We start from the raw sequence: 18,288 nt of genomic DNA, 5'->3' as shown, positions 1-18,288 counted from the left end.
ACTTCTGCAGAGCTGAAAATACATATCTTATCTTCTTTTAAATTAGAACATGAACCATTGTGCTGTTAGCTCAGACTCTCGATGTAAATCTCCCAAACACCCAGCGTTTCAGCTGATCACCAGTGACTGACAGCTATACTGCATGTGTTCGTTTGACAACACACGTTAATTGATGGAAGGTACTGCACATGAACAGAGCAAATTTTAATACATCAGTCCAAAGTACAGAATGAATAATACCAGGATTTGTAGCTTATATGATGCTACATATTTTGAGATGAAAACAAATTTGTTATTATTAATGCTGAACCCACAAAAAGAAGTTTGGAAAAAAAAGGTGTCATTTATTTATTTATCAGAGACCGATATGTATTGACAGTAGACTATATATAAATTCAGCCATACTCTATTACCAATGACATGTAAAGTGAAACACAGATTGTTTTTATCATGGTTGGAATATATGAAGCAGGAATGAAGATGTCGTCCACCAAGCCTATATGGAAGGAATGAAAATGAGGAACACTGATTTGATGGAGTAGGATAAGTATTTCTACTGGTCAGCAGTGGTCAGCCTCTTTGAAAAAGAAAAAAAAAAACAAAAAAACAAAAAAAAAAGTCCAAGGACAGAAAAGCAGTGAACCGGCAACTGAATCACGGGCAGCCAAGGATCACTGATGCACACGGGCCAGTCTGACCTGAGCCAACCGACCAGCTATTGTAGCTCAAATCACTGCAAAATTTCAAGCTGGTTCTGATGGAAATGAAGTGGACTTAAAGCCATCATGGGTCGGAATTGTTTGCCATATAAACGGGTTTATGCATTGCACAATCATTATGGGTGTGGTAGTTGGAGTTGGGGTGATGGAGGAGAACCAGGCTAAGACAAGCCTAATTAATGTTTCAGATGGACTGTGGCACTGGGCTGCTGTGATGAGGCTTTCAGTGAGTTGCTCAGCTTCCCAAGCTGCTCAATAATGAATTGAGTATTGTGGACTAGTAGCAGTGGGCTAGCTGGCCGAGACAGTCTCGGCCAGCTAGCCCACTGCTACTCGTCTAGACGGTCTTCAAAAGGCCACACTCTTTAGATAAGTAATCTAATTTACCTAAACAGGAGACGAACCAGAGAGATGCTGCAGTTTCATGCGTGTGTATGAAAACATAAACACACCACTGTCACAAACTTAAAGTGACCAAATTTTACACGTGGGTAAGCGCAGCTGATCAATTAGATTGTTTTCTTAACACAACAACATCAAGGAAGAGCGGCAATGTTAAACTGACGATAAGGTCATAACATCCCAGCCTCTAATTACCTCCATGTTGGCTTAGTCACCAAACACCTGATTCAGTCCAAAATTTCCCCTTCTCTTCTTCATTCCCAGCCCATTCACTTCTCTCCCCGGGGTAGAAAAGGGGGAGGGGACAGATTAAGGGTTTGGAGGCCTGGCCAGAGTGGGACAGGGGGACCGCTCCCACCACAGCTGACATCTGCTAGTTAGCCACTTTACCTTTTTTCAGTAGGCCAAGGCCGCTGTGCGCCGAGCATATAGGCCTGGAGCCAGACTATGTTGTGACAACACAGCTGTTGTATAAGTCAAGCAGTGACCTATATCTTTGTGCGAAAGGATTGCAGATAAATCGACGTGCGTACTCTTGTGAATAAGGACTGTAAGAAAAAAAAAGGACACTTTCAAGTGTGAGCAGATTAAAATATTTTGGTAGAATGTCTCAGATGGCTGTTCTGGTGAGTGTGCTTCTGTGGTTGACCGTCTGGGGGAGGGCTGTGGTTTGCCATATGCCTCAGCAGATGACTCCACCTTCACACTGAGAGGCCAGACTGGACACAGACGCACGCATGAAGACACCCCCCACCACTCCCACTCCCCCTTTCGCAAGACACACACCCACAAACACAGCTAGAGATACACATAACTGCAAAGGAGCCATATTTATAAGGCAATAAGTGTGTGCATAAGGCACGCACTCTGCATACAGCTTAAAGTAATTGGAGCCAAAACAAACAAACAAAGGTTTAAAGGCCTTTGAATGGAGTGTGCGCTTGACTGGCTCTGCTGGGGGAAGTGGTGTGTAGAGGAAGAGGCCCCTCGCAGGCCTGAGTCATACCAGGGTGACACCAAACTGTAGGGTCATGGGGAGGCCCACATGACAAAAGATGCTAGACTTAATGTTTGTGAGGAAAAAGACCAAGCAAGCAAATATGGACCAAAGATCCACTCAAACACACGTGCCAACTGGCTGTTGTCTGTAAATTATTTGCTGTCACTTCAAGACAAATAAAGTAAGGAAAATGGTAAATGCAAAAAGTATTGAGGAAGATATTGAGCTGGAATTCTGTCATCAAACGCAAATTAAACAGTGTTAATGTGAATGAAGTTGTTTAAAACACGTGAAACACTTCTTACCTGGATAAGATGAGAAGGTACAGTAACTACTGCAACGGACAGCGATGACCTGAGCAAGGCACGCAGTCCGTAGAGAAAGGTCGTCAGGGCGTGACGATGCCTGGGGTTGTCATGGCAACTCAGGTCATCACCCCACAGAGCTGAGCCAAGCGAGTGAAGCCCAACACGCAGGATGTTTCGCGACTTTGGCTATAAGAACAAGTGAGAACGAGTGTTGAGAAGCGTACAAAACGTTGAAAAAAGTACATGTGAATTTTCACTGACGCACGTGACACACGTGTACATGCACACGAATGCAACACCTTCAGAAAGGTGCACAGAAAGATGATCTGATAGCCGCATTCAAATGATTTCAGAAAGGTGCTGCTGTCTTGGATTTTATTCACAAAGTTTGGGAGCGAGTGAGCGCACAGACTGCTCACCAGCACAGACGACAGAAACACGGTGCCCAAACGTGACTGGACACAACTGCCCAATCACAGAAGCCATCTGACACACGCACAATGGACCTGTCAGACAGGCTTCCAATATGGCCGCCACCCAGAAACCCCAGCACATTCTTGGCACCGCAGCGATGCTCTGCAGCCAAGGGGGCCTGGGTAAGGGTGGAGTGCGTTCCCTTGAAACAACCCCCTCCACCCACCACCACCATACCACCCCAACCCCATCACAAGAGATCAACGGTAACCCACTCTCATGAGGACAGAGAAAAAGTGGCCAAACAGGAGTGGGATATATATCACTGAAACTGAGAGAATGGAGGAGCCTGTCCAAACTGTGAGAGGTTTTTAGCCTTTAGTTCAATTGCCTTTTATTTGCGGTTCTCTTCAGGGTGGTTCCTGATTACTGAGGTGAGAGCCAAGAGTGATTAACAAAGCCCTTGCCTAAAATCTGCTCACTTTTTGCTTTTTTTCCCCCCTCCAGCCTCCTCTTTCTGTTATCCCTCCCCCTCCATTATCTCAGCCCTCCAAAATCCCCTCCGCCCCACTCCCCATCGTTTCCTCTCCCAACAGTATGACCTAAGATTGGTTTGGATGTGGATCAGAATAACAGGGAGCTAAGAAAAATAAACCCCATTGTCTTGGTGAGTTTTACTTGGTTTGCTCATAGCTTCCAAAAGGCTCTCAAACTGACCTTCTTAATCATGTTTCTTTACGTTATTCAACGATCATGTTCCACCGCTACAACTTAGCACAATATGAGTCCGATGTAAATGTGTACATCAGTCGCTTTCAGATGTGCCCTTTCTTTTCATGCACATGTTTTGGGGGCCACAGAATTAAAAATCTATTTCTATGACTGCAGCCCAGCAGGGGGGACACTGTGGCAACATGACTGTTGCTGTGGCAACATCAGGAAGAGAGGCCAAACTTTACTCCTATAGTTTAGCCTATAGAAAAGAAACATCAGGGAAAAGTGCCAGCAGGGTTCAGCCAAGGCCCATAGGCCAGCCATATAGACTACAACAAGCCTGGGACCACAACCCTAATCAGTGAGTGTCTATGGAGACTCTGAGTCCTGCTGCCACCCCTGTCCCACTGCTCTCACAAAGACAGACAACTATGCTCTGGGGGATTAATCTTTCTTCTAATCTGCTATTTACATCACACAGATGATATTAAATCTGCATGTTAACAGTCCACATAGGCAGATTAACAAATCAACGCACACTATGATCCATCCATACTGGGCATTTTTGTGCCAGTGCCCACGTCGCTCTGTGCTGGTCTGCATTCCTGGACTGTGCCAACAGCATGTCAGGCGGCCACACCGCTTTAATGATGTCAGCAGTTAATCTGGTGTGTGAGTGACAGCACTCGGGGAGGGAGGTGGGGGGTACGGGAGGTAAATCCTCTGTGGGAGCGTAGGGGGGAGCGGGGGGGAGAGGTGGCTCCAGGTGACGAGCAGAGGGGTCATCGAATGTAGGTGAATGAGCGGCACATACATGCCCGTGTGCATACACACACACACACACACACGGGATGGCAAACAACGTTTTGATGCTCTTGTGAATGAATCCCATTAAGGAGGTACAGTGTTTGAAGTGTGAGCAGGTTTTAAGCATCTATGCTATGTTCGCACAGGACCTGGCCCTGTGGAGAACATAAATAGGCATGCAAAACGAGACAGACGGGGCCACGGATGTTTCTGGCATTCTGCAGAGGATTGGTGATTATTAAAAAGATGTATGTCAAAGGTAAGACACACACAGCTGGGACATGCAGGTGAGGCCAACCCACGCAGGTCAGAAAGAGACATAACAGAGTGGAGTGGTGGTTGGAATGTGACAGCAACGCTTCAGGTCACAGATGCAGACCGAGCACTTCCACTTTTTATTTTCTAAAGGCTCCTCCAATACATATTACACACGGAAATGATGCATATACCTATTTAGCACATGGTATTCCTCAGTGTCGGGTGGTCAAACATTCCATCATAAACAATAAGGTTCACCTGCCTGACGAGTGGACGCGTATAAATTCTGAGAATATATAATGGCTGGGTTTCAGTAATGTACTTCTCAAAGCATCTGATAAAGCAAGTTGAGAATAGTAATGTAGATTTAATTTTAGTTGATTAAATGAATGTGTTTGGTTTTCCATATTCTACCTATTATCCATATTCTCCATTACTTCTTATGTATGTTCTGAACATTGTTCTTAGATTCTTGCTGAGTTTTATTCGACAAAAGATTTAATAATGTGTATTCACCAGCCAGTTCATTAAATACATTCTAATGTGATCAAATACAACACATAAAAAAAAATAAAGTATGCCTCTGGAAAAAAAACCCCCATCATGTTCAAGTTATCTGAAGAGGTATGAGTTTAATATAATGTCATAATAAAAGGTGTTATCTTGCCCACCACATTAACAAACATGAGAGGGTAAAAACACTGAAAGCATTCTTCAAAAACAAAAACATTACCCATCACCACCTGAATAATGAATGTCAACAAGAAGCAGCACCTCTCTGAGCATGCTAAGCAAAACTGAAGAGTTATAAACTTGATGAAAGTATAACTCACTGCAGATCTGCCGTAGTTGATCACATTAGATTTTTCAAGTTTAATTGATTAAGGAGTGAGCAGTGAATTTATATTTAATTTTATTCATTCAGAGGGGATAAAATACAAAAGTGTAAATGAGCTGCAATTAGTCATTAAAAACACAGTGAATTCAGACTCAAAGTGAAAAAAAAAGCCAGAGCAGTCTGTCAGTTCTTACCATGGGGGCAACTACATCAAAGCCCTCCCTGTGTATGACCTCTTCAAGAGACTTCAGCAACGCAGAGTAGGACTCCAGCATGGGACTGGGGAGAGCACAGGACAGAGGAGAGAATGGACACGGTGAAGTAAACAACCAAATAGTGAGAGGAAAAGTTTTTTGAACTGTCATTGAGAATATTATGATAATGTGGGCCAAGTCTATCACCACAGCAGCTTAATCCTATATGACTGCAGCATGCTCCTCCTGACTGTGCTTTTCCGGAGCCGCTGAAGCAGACAGACTATCCATATCAAGAGATCCAATTAATTTATTTGGTTGATTAAATTACAACATGACTGGTTCTTTGTCAGCTCCCTGAGGACGTAATTGTGCCGAGACAGACCGACAGACAGATGAGACGCACATATGAACAAACATACACAAAACAACGGTGATAAGTAAGAAGGAGGGGGAGAGTTAATGGGCTGAGATCTGAAATTAACAAAGAACAGCATTTTGGTGTTTAATCAGGGGTAAGTTGTGCACCACCGACAAAGGCCATAGAGTAGCATCAGAGGAAGGTGAAGCAGCAGTCGAGGGGTCGATGGCTGCCGAGCTCTCCATGTGCCCACATGATGGCCGACGGGAATGTTAACCCTATCTTTTTACACAGGGCCCTCCACTTAAAAACGCCCCACCATTGTAATGACCACTCTGCAGTGACTCACAGTGGGCTGCTATGTCACTTGTCAATTTGACCTGCGGGCTACAAAAGCTGATACACACAGATTGGTCACACGCCAATAGCCCTGCATAAAGAACGGTAATACACACTTGTGTTGATTACACTTGGCCAAGTATATCTATGTACTCTATTTCAGTTATTGAGCACAACAATGGTGCCTCCTGACCCTGCTGTGGCTAATGATAGAGCTGGCTTGGTGAAAGAGGGACACCTACCCTCCATGGCCACTCTGCCCATGCCCCAGCGCTGAGGTAGGGGGCAGGGGTGGTGTGACATGCAGTTGAGCGGGAGCTTGCCTCTGGTTGGCAGCCATTGTGCAAGACGGCATTGTGCTTTGGCTACCCCTACTGAGCACCCTTCATTCAGGTACCAAAAATGTCTAGGTGCTCAGCTATAGGGGCTAGTGCGTCAGCTAATTAGGATCACGCACAGGGACGCTTCTTTATCTCAGTATTTCTCTTTCAGCTAGTGAAGAAAGGAGGAAGGAAGGGGGATGCTTGGTCTTAAACAACAGGATCTGTATCACCTAGAGAGCAATTTGTGCCAATTATGCCTTCAAGTGAAACGGAGCAATTTAACAGCTAGGGTATCAACATGGGGCTGTGGACACGTGCAAGGGGGAGTAGCCTGCTTAGGAGTTTGTGTGGTACGTCTGCGTGTGCAATGCGCTGACTGTGTGTGTGTGTGTGTGTGTGTGTGTGTGTGTGTGTGTGTGTGTGTGTATTTTCAGTCAGTGCTGGGGCGGGACTTGGGGCACAATGGTGCAGTGCAGGTGTAGTTTCCTGCTGTCACAATTTCTATAAGATCCATAACCCATTCAGACTCAGCACCAGTGTGTCACTCTGACCTCGCTGCTTCACTAAACCGCAAGCATCACTGAAGGAGGTTTCTTATTTTACATTTTTCTAATTAGACATCACTTCTGAACAGACATTTAACATTATAATAAGCGCTATCCAGTCAACACTTTAAACTGTACTAAACTGAGCGTCCACGACATTTAATGTGTTTGTAAAGGTGCTCTGTTAAACAGCCTGTTTGCAGACATAAAGGAAGAGGGACACCATAAAGCCTCCTCTACATCCTCTGCGCTCCAGATTGCTGTATTTACCCAGTGTGTGTGAGTGTGCCTTCGTGTGCCCTTGTGTGCTCAGCAGCACTCTTTTGAGTAAAGAGCCTTCATGACCTCTGAACCCTAAGTACACTCAACGCAGGAGAAATCAAACAGACACTGAGCAAATAAGACCCTTATTTGAATAGACATACACAACCTTTCCAGGAGGCTGAATGACTTAGACCAATGTTAAGCTACTTAGAATAGAGGATGAACCACATCTGAATGAAACGCGAGGACAACAAATGTACTGAATGCAAAATGAAATGTTTTTAGTTGGGTTCTTCTTGTGAATATATAAAAACTGGTGTGTTTTTATGTTTTCAGCCTTCAAACAGTGAACAGCCTGGATCATCAATACTTTTTACATGTTCTTCTCATTGCTGGAATCAACTATTTGAAAAAAAAAAAAAAAATGAACATGAGATGTATCAACTTATGGCAGTTCAGCATTAAAAAATACATTCTACTATGAATAACAAATTTAAAAACTATTTTGATGATCACATTGTAACCACATTGTGTTTTGATATATACAACTTCTTTATACAATAAAAAACGCTTTATATCATAATATATTTACATCAATTTGGGCGCTTCAAAAAAATCCATGAGGCGTATTTTAATATTTCAATGAACTTTTTTGAGCAACACAATTAATATAGAAAGTACTGAGTGATAAATGATAAATGAAATATTTTGAATAGCTTTTACAAAGAACAAGAAAAAGTCAGTCACTTCTGGATGACACTGATTAATGCCATAAGTTTTGGGCTTGTCCAGTATGTGCTCTTTAAATCATGTCGGTTAGTGTGTGTTTTTGGTTTGGCTGCATTCTGTGAACATTGCCACGTTTGCTTCCCTGTGTTCTGCAGATTGTGTCTTATTTGGATAGCTGTGTTCTGCGGCTGATGTCGGGAACGTGCGCCCGTGCTCTGCAGATGGTGTCTCATTGGTTTCCGTGCATTCTGCGGATGATGTCTTGTCGTTTTACCTGTGTGTATTTGATGACTGGGTGGGATGGTCTGGAAGGTAGAAGCGGTGGCACTTGGCTGCCTGGCGAATTTCTGGCTCCATCGTCTTGGAGACGTCATAGTAATGTCCGAACCGAGAGGACGACGCAAGGGCACTCTGAAAAGTTCAACAAATGAAGTGTAGTGCAAAGATTATTCGAAATAACTCAAATAAAGAAAGAACATCTTAAAATACATCCAACACTACTGCATAGTTTCGTCTAATCAAAACAAATGCTGTGTGTTGGACTTATTTCACATGAGAATAGAATGGTAACAGTTTATAGGACAGCAAAACTTTATTTGTCTTTGTAATATGTTAAATGAGTGTGCTTTGTGATACTATGGTAAAGCAATTGCATTGTTTATGGGTCATTCCTCAACATTCGTGCTGCAGAGAAGTTAAATAACCACTACGTCCACGCTCTTAATCATTTCTTCACATAAATGTCCACTTCTGGCTGTGAATGCGAACGTGTCACGGACGCAGGGGAAGGCGGATGTTTTCCTGCAGCTGAAAGAGAGAGTTTTAGCTCTTCTCTCTCAGTGAAACCAGGGATTCCATTGTTCGGGGGGCCCTTAATCTACTCCTAATCTGGATTAGGGCCCCCGGTGTGTCCCTCTCCTGGCGGGACGAGGGGGTCAGCAGGGCAGGGGGGGTCAGAGGCTCATCTTCTCTTTGTGAGCCGGGCAACCCGCTTAGCGTTCCATCCCCGCCCTGACGGCCTCACCTTTGATCTGATGTCTTCATCGAGAGAGCGACACAGTGGGCTGTGCCAGGAGAGGTGTGTGTAAGGGGAAAGTAAGCGCTGACTCTGGGGGCGAATTTGGGATGCAAATCCTCTGGTGGGGCTTACTAGTGGTTTGTAAAGACGATTTTACAGGGGAAGGGGGAGAGGTGAGGAAAGGACACAGATATAAAGAAGTTTCCAGGGAGGAGAGAAAGAGGGAGAGGATCCCCAGGGATACACTGTGCTGTTAATCCACATAGCGATATGGATTACAGACCGACGGGGGTAGACTGCAGAGAAGTAGAAGGGGAGGGTCACCTCTCCTCAAAGCGGAAGAAAGAGTGTAGGGCTGCCGACCCTAGCAGGGGGAAAAGCAGGGATTTGGGAGAAGACAGAGGCGCAGGTCTGGGTCATGGGGTTGATCGAGCAGACATGTCAATGCTCAGGCTGCGAAGTACTCTTGTTTCCCAGGCTAAGCAGGGGTGCAGGCGTGTGTGTGTGCGTGCCTGTGTGTGTGTGTGTGTATGTGAGTTGGGGACAACTGAAAAGCCCTACCTATTGCCAGCTAAGTGTGAGTAATCTGGTCCAACTCTGAAAAGAGAGGCTGAGGCCTCATTCACTCCACAAAGGAGTTTAGAAGCTGATGGATTTAGTGGTCGAGACAATTGCCAAACTACTGAGACCAGAGGGCCAGTGCTGTCCATTCTCATACCATCATTAATAGTGACACATGCTGAACCTCTCATAACAGCAGACTATCACAAAGTAATCTATCTTAATGTATACTGGAAAAAGGCTGTAATAACTGCATTGAGAGATGGTGATGATCAACATATAAATCCATCCGAATACCTGGACTTTGGGGAGATTTTGATAGCGCCAAGCAATTTTCATGGCATCCAACCTGTCCTGAGGCTCACATGGCAGTCGAGGCTGTTCCACCACCTTGGGGATAGCAACATCATCCAAGATAGGAGACGGGAGTTCCTGTATGATATAAAAGTACAATGAACTCAGACAATGAAAATATACTGTTTGAACCAGATGTCCGCAATTAAGAGTCTCACAGTTACTTTCCAAGCAGACACAGCTACAGTTTCATAAGAAAATGAAGACCAGTTTATGAAGGAGCACCTGGTTCTGACCTTAACTTGACAACCTGGACATAAAGAAATATATCAGTGTTTTTTAAGTATTCTTTAGGTGCATGAAAAAGAGTTCAATGAACCTTGTCATGACACAATAATGTAAAATACCTATCTCAGAAAAGTCTGGTTTTATTGGGAGCAAAAATTGTAAATGAACAGCAGATCACTTTATTAATGTACATGAATGTGCAGGCAAAGTGAGGGAGCTTTGTGCAACGAGCACAAATGTTTCCTCAAGGTATTTAGCAATAAAGTATAAAGACAGCGTTGATTCAAAACACATTAGGAAAAAAAGAACAATTGTTAAGTTAACTTAAGCAAACTGTTATGTAACAAACAATGTGTTCACAACTCATCTTTTTTTTTTCCTTTCTGACACTGGCTTCCCCTCCTCAGCTGATTTATTTGTTTGTGTTAATGTACTGCATAAAGTGTGACCTAGCATGTGAAGATTAGCATACTGCAAATGTAGCTGTGAAAACATTAAATGACGTGATATATCCCCATTGGGAGTCCTTCCCCTAATAAGTCTTTGATATGTAAAGAGGGGGTGAGGCGATGACCCCTCCCACTATCAATCAGCGCGAGAGAGGCCCTCCTCCTGTATGCTGGGTGGCAGTCAGCTTCTGGGGCTGCGGCCCTCTTCACAAAGTGATGCGGCGGTAAACATTTCAACAATGCCACAACCATGCCACCCTCGACCTCTGCGATAGCCCTTCTGACCCTCACACATGCTGAAGAAAGCTGTCTCCCAGAACTGTATGACAGGAAATGTGACAAAACATGACTTCTAAAGGCAGTTTCGTGTCTGCTTTGACAACTATCATTTTTCCCAACTAAATCTTGCAAAAAAAAAAAAAAAAGAAGTATTTTCAATGCATATGACTTTATCCTCTTGTACCACAAACTTTCATCCTCAGCTTCAGATGTTACAGAACACATCACGGCTCATACCTGTAAAATGTCCTCGGGGTTATCTTGAGCCGATGCCACAAAAAGTTTGTGCTGACACACCACTCCTTCTGCCAGGAAGTACTTTAAGATCATGCGAGAGTAGCTATCATACCGGTCTTCCTCTGAAAAGGAAACAAACAAACAAAACAAAAATGATCTGAATTTGATTGTCCAATGCCATATTCTTTATGTGAAACATCCAACAACAAAAAGATTTTACAGTGAAGTTCGGCTTTATGGACGTCAAGTCTTTCATTACTTATTACCTCCTTTACGATTCCCTATACGGGCAAACACTGCAGCAGTGCATGACTGCATCACAGCTGCCATCTATAATCGATATAAGGACCCCAGTCTGGGTACCTTTTGTAGGAAACAGAGAAGGTGGTAACTGACATGGCACTGATAAATAGGTGTTGCAGTGTGATTCGTCTATTAAAGTGGAGATGACATCCTCCGCTCTCTCGTTAGGGTACTAACAGTATCCCTGTCCACTTCGACCTATCATGTCCCAAAGTAGCAGGGGAGGTGAGCATGAGACACCTGCCTTAAAGCATTCACCTGACCCCTCCCACCGAACGGAAAAAGTACCTCGGCTGTCAGGACGATTGACGAGAGCGGGCAGGAGTAAGATAAGATAGTATATGCCTTCAAAATGCTTCCTGACATGTGGTTCACTTGAGTCTTTCTGCTTTATGATTGCATTTTGATGGCATTGACATTCTTTCACTAGTAGGTTTCTAGTGTCATTCCCATCAGATCATCATTATACAGAGTAAGTTGCACAGGGGAAATCGGTTTTGAGGGATGACATTACAGACTTATCCAGTGGTGGCTCAACCACTGAATAAAGCCTGACAAATACGTCCACTCACAAAACATACTTTCCTCAAATTATCATTTATCATCGAACACAAAGCAGCCACCTGACTTTCCACACCGCAAACACACAATGAAATGAAGAAGAAGAAGAAAAAAAAAAAGCCCGCATCATCACCATGAAACCCAACTGAGCAGGGCACATAACTCTGCCCAGCATGCTGCTGCTGCTTCCTGTCACATTCACCATTTTGTAAAGATTTCATAGGCCCCTCTTCACAATGACAAACAGTGGGTACAAGGACAAAGGCAGCGGTGACGGTTTAAGGTAATGGGCATCCAGATGACAGCTTGGGAATGACATCCTGACGTGTCATCCTCCAACATCCGGAGAATTCAGCCTCCCACGTTCCCGGTCTACCTCCTCACCTACGGACTTAGGATGGCCCAGGAAATTCCATGGCTCTTCAATTTGTTGTCGGTGGGGCTCCCTGTTCTCTTATTGATGGGTTTCTAGGTCAGCAGGCCTTTGTGGCTTTCAGCAGGCCCCACAAAGACTCCCAGATGGGCCCTCTCAAGATGGGGCCTATTGTGGTTGTGTTTCTATGGGAGCCTTACAAATGGAACCTCCAGGAGTCATTAGGCTGTTGAGGCAGGGGGTATGAGGAGGGGGCGGGAGGTGGCGGGGTATAGGAGCAACAGGGGGTGGGGGGACGGTCATATCTTTGAGGTAGATCAGTCACTCTGGACAGTCAGAGGATGAATTTTTTTCTTCCTCTTGTTTTTTTTTTTTTTGCTTATTCTGACTAAGGTCTGATAAAGGGGGAAAGGTCTTTGATATATTTGCCTTCAAACAACAGAGCAGTACAGTCCTGAATCATATCTGCTAAAGCTGAAGGGGGAGGAGACAAAATATCTAGGTCAGAATGTTTTCCTCTTGTATGTCTTTGGTCTATGAAACATTATTTAAAAAGACACAGTAAACGCAGACGTTTAATAAATCGGACAAATTTCAAGAAAGATCTGAAAATCTGAACCACCACTGTTACCCTTCTTCAAACCAGGATCACATTTATATTAGTTCATTTTCAATCTGTCAACCAATTCTGCTTTTCTCACACTGTGTCCACTACTGACTGCCTTTGTCTCTAAAAAAGTTCACGTTTGGAGAGTGTGTTATGTTTGACATCATTCTCCTTGAAAAAATAAAACCCGCAGTTTGAAACCAGACCTGTCATTTGCGAGCAGATGACATGTGCTCATCTCTGCTCGGTGACTAATGGCTTTGAGAAAGTACATTTGAAAGTCACAATTTCACCCCTATACAGCTATTTTATATAAAAGCACTCTATCAAATGTAGAGGAAAGCACGTCTTCAGATGTCACTTGTAGTTCTTTTATATGTTTTTATTACAAACTGCTGCTGTGATCATTCCTTGATGTGTAAGCTGACTGGAACACAACATTTACTTTACTCACTCCACCAACGCTGCTAAGCATCCTAATACAAGTTACTGTATTTGTGCATTTCAAAAACATTGAACATCATTGAAAGGTTTTCAGTTTGAAAGTTATTTATACAGTTCATAAATATGTATAGCATTTGTAAAATGTTGACTGTGACAATTACGGTCATCAATAAAAACAAAAGATAAATCAAGCATCTGATCTGAAAAATATCAAAATTTTAGATAATGTGTTTTTGAGTTTCGTGATTCATAAGTGCAAATCATAAAGAATGAAACAGAAATGTACTTGAATATTTCCACTCGTGTGAAATTAATCCAAACCAAATGGGAGTGTTTGAGTTAAATTATGGGCAAAATATACATTTATATTGTATTTTTTTGACATGCACTTCATGTCAAAAAAGTGGTAATTATTACTGTTCAACACTTAAGTTCTATTTTACCACAATGAGATTTAAGATAAAACAAATGGGTAAAAATGAATACCTACCTAATAGGTAGAATTTTTGTTTTTACACTAATGAACTGAAATCAAATGCATTCAACATTAGTGCTGGGGATCTTTTTTTTCCTTCTATCACAAAAAGCAGAAGAGATGAGAAATCTTCAGACAGCAGCCATACTGGACTGATCCCCCTCTGGATGACAAATCGGGACGGACAGCTCAAGACACTTCAAAGGCAGACAACGACCAGTCTGATAATTTTATGTCTGCGTCTCACAAACAGGCCATCACGGCTAAAGGGGCAGACTGTAGGAGACGACTGCCTGAAACAAACACAAACAAACACACACTCCAAACTCACCCCACCCCTCTCCGACACGTCCACCCTCCCACACAACAAAACAGACACACAGACAGCGCAGTGCGCACACATATACACACCGCTCTCTCAGAGACAAACACAAGAGAGCGCACACACACGCATTTCACCTTTACTGTGTCTCTCATTACCAGATGAAACCAACCGTACATTGATTCACAAAATGGAAGGGAAGAACGCATTAGTGTGTAATCACTGACTCCTGCATCGATTGGGGGGATGAATTAAAGGGCAAAGCAATATCATCAGTTGGTATAGGCCTTGGCTACGCACAAATTACAGCTTCAAGGGGAAACATGACTACCTTAACCTTACTGTCCACCAGTGCATATAGCCTAGTCTATGATGAATGATAATAATAATAATAATACAGTGGGAGACATTTACGTCCCCAGAAAACCCACTTGCTTTGAATGCAATTCCAAAAACTTCTACAACACATCTGCAGAGAGGAATGTTAATTAAGGATCACAGTGAAAGTGTGAACACCTGGGATTCTAACTGGAGACCTCCAGGTCATTAATACATTTGCTGTTCTGTTCCGCAGTGACATGCTAACGGCAAAAAGGCAGAGAACAGAGGGAATACATTGCTGCAGCCCACTAACACTACTTATATGAATTTTACTAGAAATTTGGTTCTAAGTACATATGTGAATTAAGAGAGTTAAACCTACTATACTACAGTGTATAGCAGTTTTATATACTTTAGTACAGTTGTGCAATACACACCTACAATGAAAGTCTTGCAAGACGTTTTTCATAAATTGGGGTTTGATACATCCTTCCATGGCCCGAAGAATACAAAACAAGACATAGTGTATGTCAATGTATTGGCATAAAAACAAAACACTCAAATATATGCTAAAAACAGAGACTGGCTACAAAAGGTTATCAACAGTAGTTTATGACAAGAGTCATTTTCCATCGTGGCTATACTCAAAGTAAAACATGAGTGCGACACGTCCAGGGTGCTCCCTGCCTTTGACAAGGTGTTGGCAGAGATATACTGTCCTTCAGCTGCAGGTCACATTAGTCAGAATAGAGAAGATAAAGAAAATGGGTGAATAGATTAAAAAAAAAAAATCATTGCTTTAACGATGTAAAACAGAGCATGTCTTCTTGACAGCATTTTTTTTTAGTATAAATGATTTAAGTACATCTTCATCTGAATGTAAAACATCCTTTGATAATATTCCAAAAGTAAGTGGTAAAAGTGAAATATCATAAATGAATACTATGGATATAATTAGTCTTTATGATCTCATGCTATAACACAGTTGTTTCTGAACTGAGATCTGGGTCCTGTTGCACTTTACAGATTTCAGAGAAAACTATACTATGACACTTTCTTGAACTTAGAGCAGACTATATAATTTGTCAATTGGTTTTATTCTAAAGACTCCTGCTTTCGTGGGTGAGAGTGCCTGTGCCTGCAAGCATTTGCCTTTACTGTAATGTCTATGCCTATTCTCATTTGTCCAGGTAGGAAGCTTCCAAAAGAAATTAAATCAAGTCATTCTATTAGCCAACCTAGTCAAGGAAACAACATGAACTGATGAAGATACTCTGATAAGGGGCTAAATGCATTCCTATAAGTAACGTACGTATGACAATCAGAGGGGGGCCTCCTGGGAAAAAAGAAAGCGAACCACTGTTCAATATGTTTGTTCAATTTAAAGATCACAACTGAGAATCTAAAACAAATGAGGGACGAGGCAAAAGAGCAGCAATAAACCAACAGGAACATCCACGAAGAGACTAAACACCCCTATTATGTGAGGAAATAGGATTAATAAAATGTTAATAAAATGATGTCAAGAATATTGTCAGCGTGAAATAAACGATATTTTTTGCTGGAGATGGTCAGATGGTGAGAAGAGACATTTCAAATAATTCATGTCAAATTAATGGGTTTTTTTCACAAAGGTCATTTAGACAAATTCAGAACACAATACAGGTGTAAAGATTTTCAGCAGGTCTACCATGAATAAATATGAAGCACCAGAGGGGAACACTGACTGATCAAATATTTCATTTTAATATTTGAAATCACAGACTCACCGATGAGAAGAACTGTTCCAACCGCCAACCCGCCACCTGAGTGTAAAAAAATAAAATAAAAATAAAATAAAAATGCTCAGTTACTCATCAGGTACCCATTATGAACATTTGCCTTGTAACCCACTCTGTGGGGCATTTTGTCTTAGTATAATTATTTTATTAAGAATTCCCAAAGATTGAAGCAGGGAAAGAGAAATCAGATAATACCAATTACTTTAATACCTTGTACTTTATCCTTGAGATATGGTGAAATTATAGCCCAGAGGTAAGAGTAGCAAACTCATGACTGGAAGATCAGGTTTCTGTGAGAGATGGTGTTCAGTATAAAACTAGCCATCTCAGACACGTACTGTAGATTACAATCCACTGTGGTGAGAGGGAGAAAAGCATCTCAGCTGTTGTCACTCATACAAATTTGCTTAAGAATAGAAATATCAATGCTGATTTTTTTTTTTCTTTTACAGACCTAATGCAAGAACTTTCATTTGGGTATAGTTGCAGATGCAAAGTACTGATCTGAGTATGCTTCATACCAATCCCTAACAACCACATCGCGAATCAGCACAAGTCCAACTGCTTAATTTACAGTCATCTTAACATTATCTCCACAGCTGAGGTTGCTGCAACATCACCTCTCTATCTCGATCCTATACATGCTGCACAGTGGTGCAGTACTCTCACCTGACAGTGTGATAGTCCGAGTTGAAATATCGAATTGGCTTTTCTGTGTGATGTTTGCATGTTCTTCCTGTGTCTACCACAGGTCAAAAATATGCATGTGAAGTTAGCTGGTGGCCTTGTCTACCTGTTTGGCCTGTCATGGACTGGCCACTGGTTCAGGTGTACCCTGCTCTAGACCAGTTAGCTAGGATTGGCTCCAGCACCCTGTGACCCAGAACAAGATAAAGCAGTGAAAATGGATGGGCAGACACTATACCCACGGTTGAGGTGCAATAACCTCTCAAAAGATCTATTTAGTTTTTTTTTCTTGAATGTCAACACAATGTCTATGTCCTCAATTTTTTTAAGGCTGCACAGTGTGTTTTTTAAGCGTAATAACAGAGTTTTTAGAGGAATTACTTCATACTGTATGCAGAAATGTAGGCACAGATTTCAGATTAGAGTTTGTATGCTTGCTTTACATTACATTGTGTTTCCTTGATTTCTATTTCTTGTTTATTCATGGTTACAATAAAAGTTGTTTTACTAAATCTTAATCTTAATCAAACACGAGTTTGGATAAAACAGGGAGAGAACTTTGAAAGAGCTTTCCTTATCAATGAATATCACTGGAAACTGACCATTACACCCCAGTATGAGAAAGTAATGACTTTCACAATGATGTGAAACCAAAAAAACACACAAGCGTGGTGGGCTCTGATATTGACAGTCATCCGTGTGGCATTGTTAAAAGAATCACAGCAATATAACACTGACAAGCAGCGACACAACAAAGTTCAACCGATCCAGTCAACAAAACATTGAGGCTGAGCTAGCCATGTAGCTTAGCGCGTCGTTTACCGAGCAGATAGTCGAGCGACGTGACGCCGGTCGACACTAACAGTTGTCCATTTTGCACCGAGGGTCTGGTGCCGGGTATGGAGATTAACCTGCTCCTTGTTTTCTTCTGGAAACTTGTGCTATTGACTGGTGGAAGCTCTGCTGGATGTTTACCCACACCGTCCATGGGAGCCGCCATGCTGCTTGTAGCGCCGTGACGCCTGGTAACGTTTTGTCGCGTATCAGCCAATCAGAAGCGATCTTGTTGGAGT

The 18,288-nt window shown here is 42.5% G+C and overlaps 1 protein-coding gene across 1 annotated transcript in view; it reads right to left on the bottom strand.

The window, feature by feature from the left end:
- elp4 (elongator acetyltransferase complex subunit 4) overlaps positions 1-18,219 on the bottom strand; it is a 52,006-nt gene extending 33,787 nt beyond the window's left edge. Inside the window, exons 1-7 of the mRNA XM_030085871.1 lie at positions 18,038-18,219; positions 16,517-16,552; positions 11,342-11,463; positions 10,092-10,226; positions 8,490-8,626; positions 5,655-5,739; positions 2,427-2,615 (exon numbers count right to left, since the gene is read on the bottom strand). Of these exons, the coding sequence (XP_029941731.1) occupies positions 2,427-2,615; positions 5,655-5,739; positions 8,490-8,626; positions 10,092-10,226; positions 11,342-11,463; positions 16,517-16,552; positions 18,038-18,215 (882 nt within the window). The 5' untranslated portion in view covers positions 18,216-18,219. The remainder of the gene's footprint in view (positions 1-2,426; positions 2,616-5,654; positions 5,740-8,489; positions 8,627-10,091; positions 10,227-11,341; positions 11,464-16,516; positions 16,553-18,037) is intronic.
- Between the last annotated feature and the right edge of the window lie 69 nt (positions 18,220-18,288).

This window comes from Salarias fasciatus, chromosome 1 (assembly GCF_902148845.1).
Source record: "Salarias fasciatus chromosome 1, fSalaFa1.1, whole genome shotgun sequence".
NCBI classification, from domain to species: domain Eukaryota; kingdom Metazoa; phylum Chordata; class Actinopteri; order Blenniiformes; family Blenniidae; genus Salarias; species Salarias fasciatus.
Note: the sequence above shows the minus strand (reverse complement) of the source record. Positions and strands in the feature narration are given on the sequence as shown.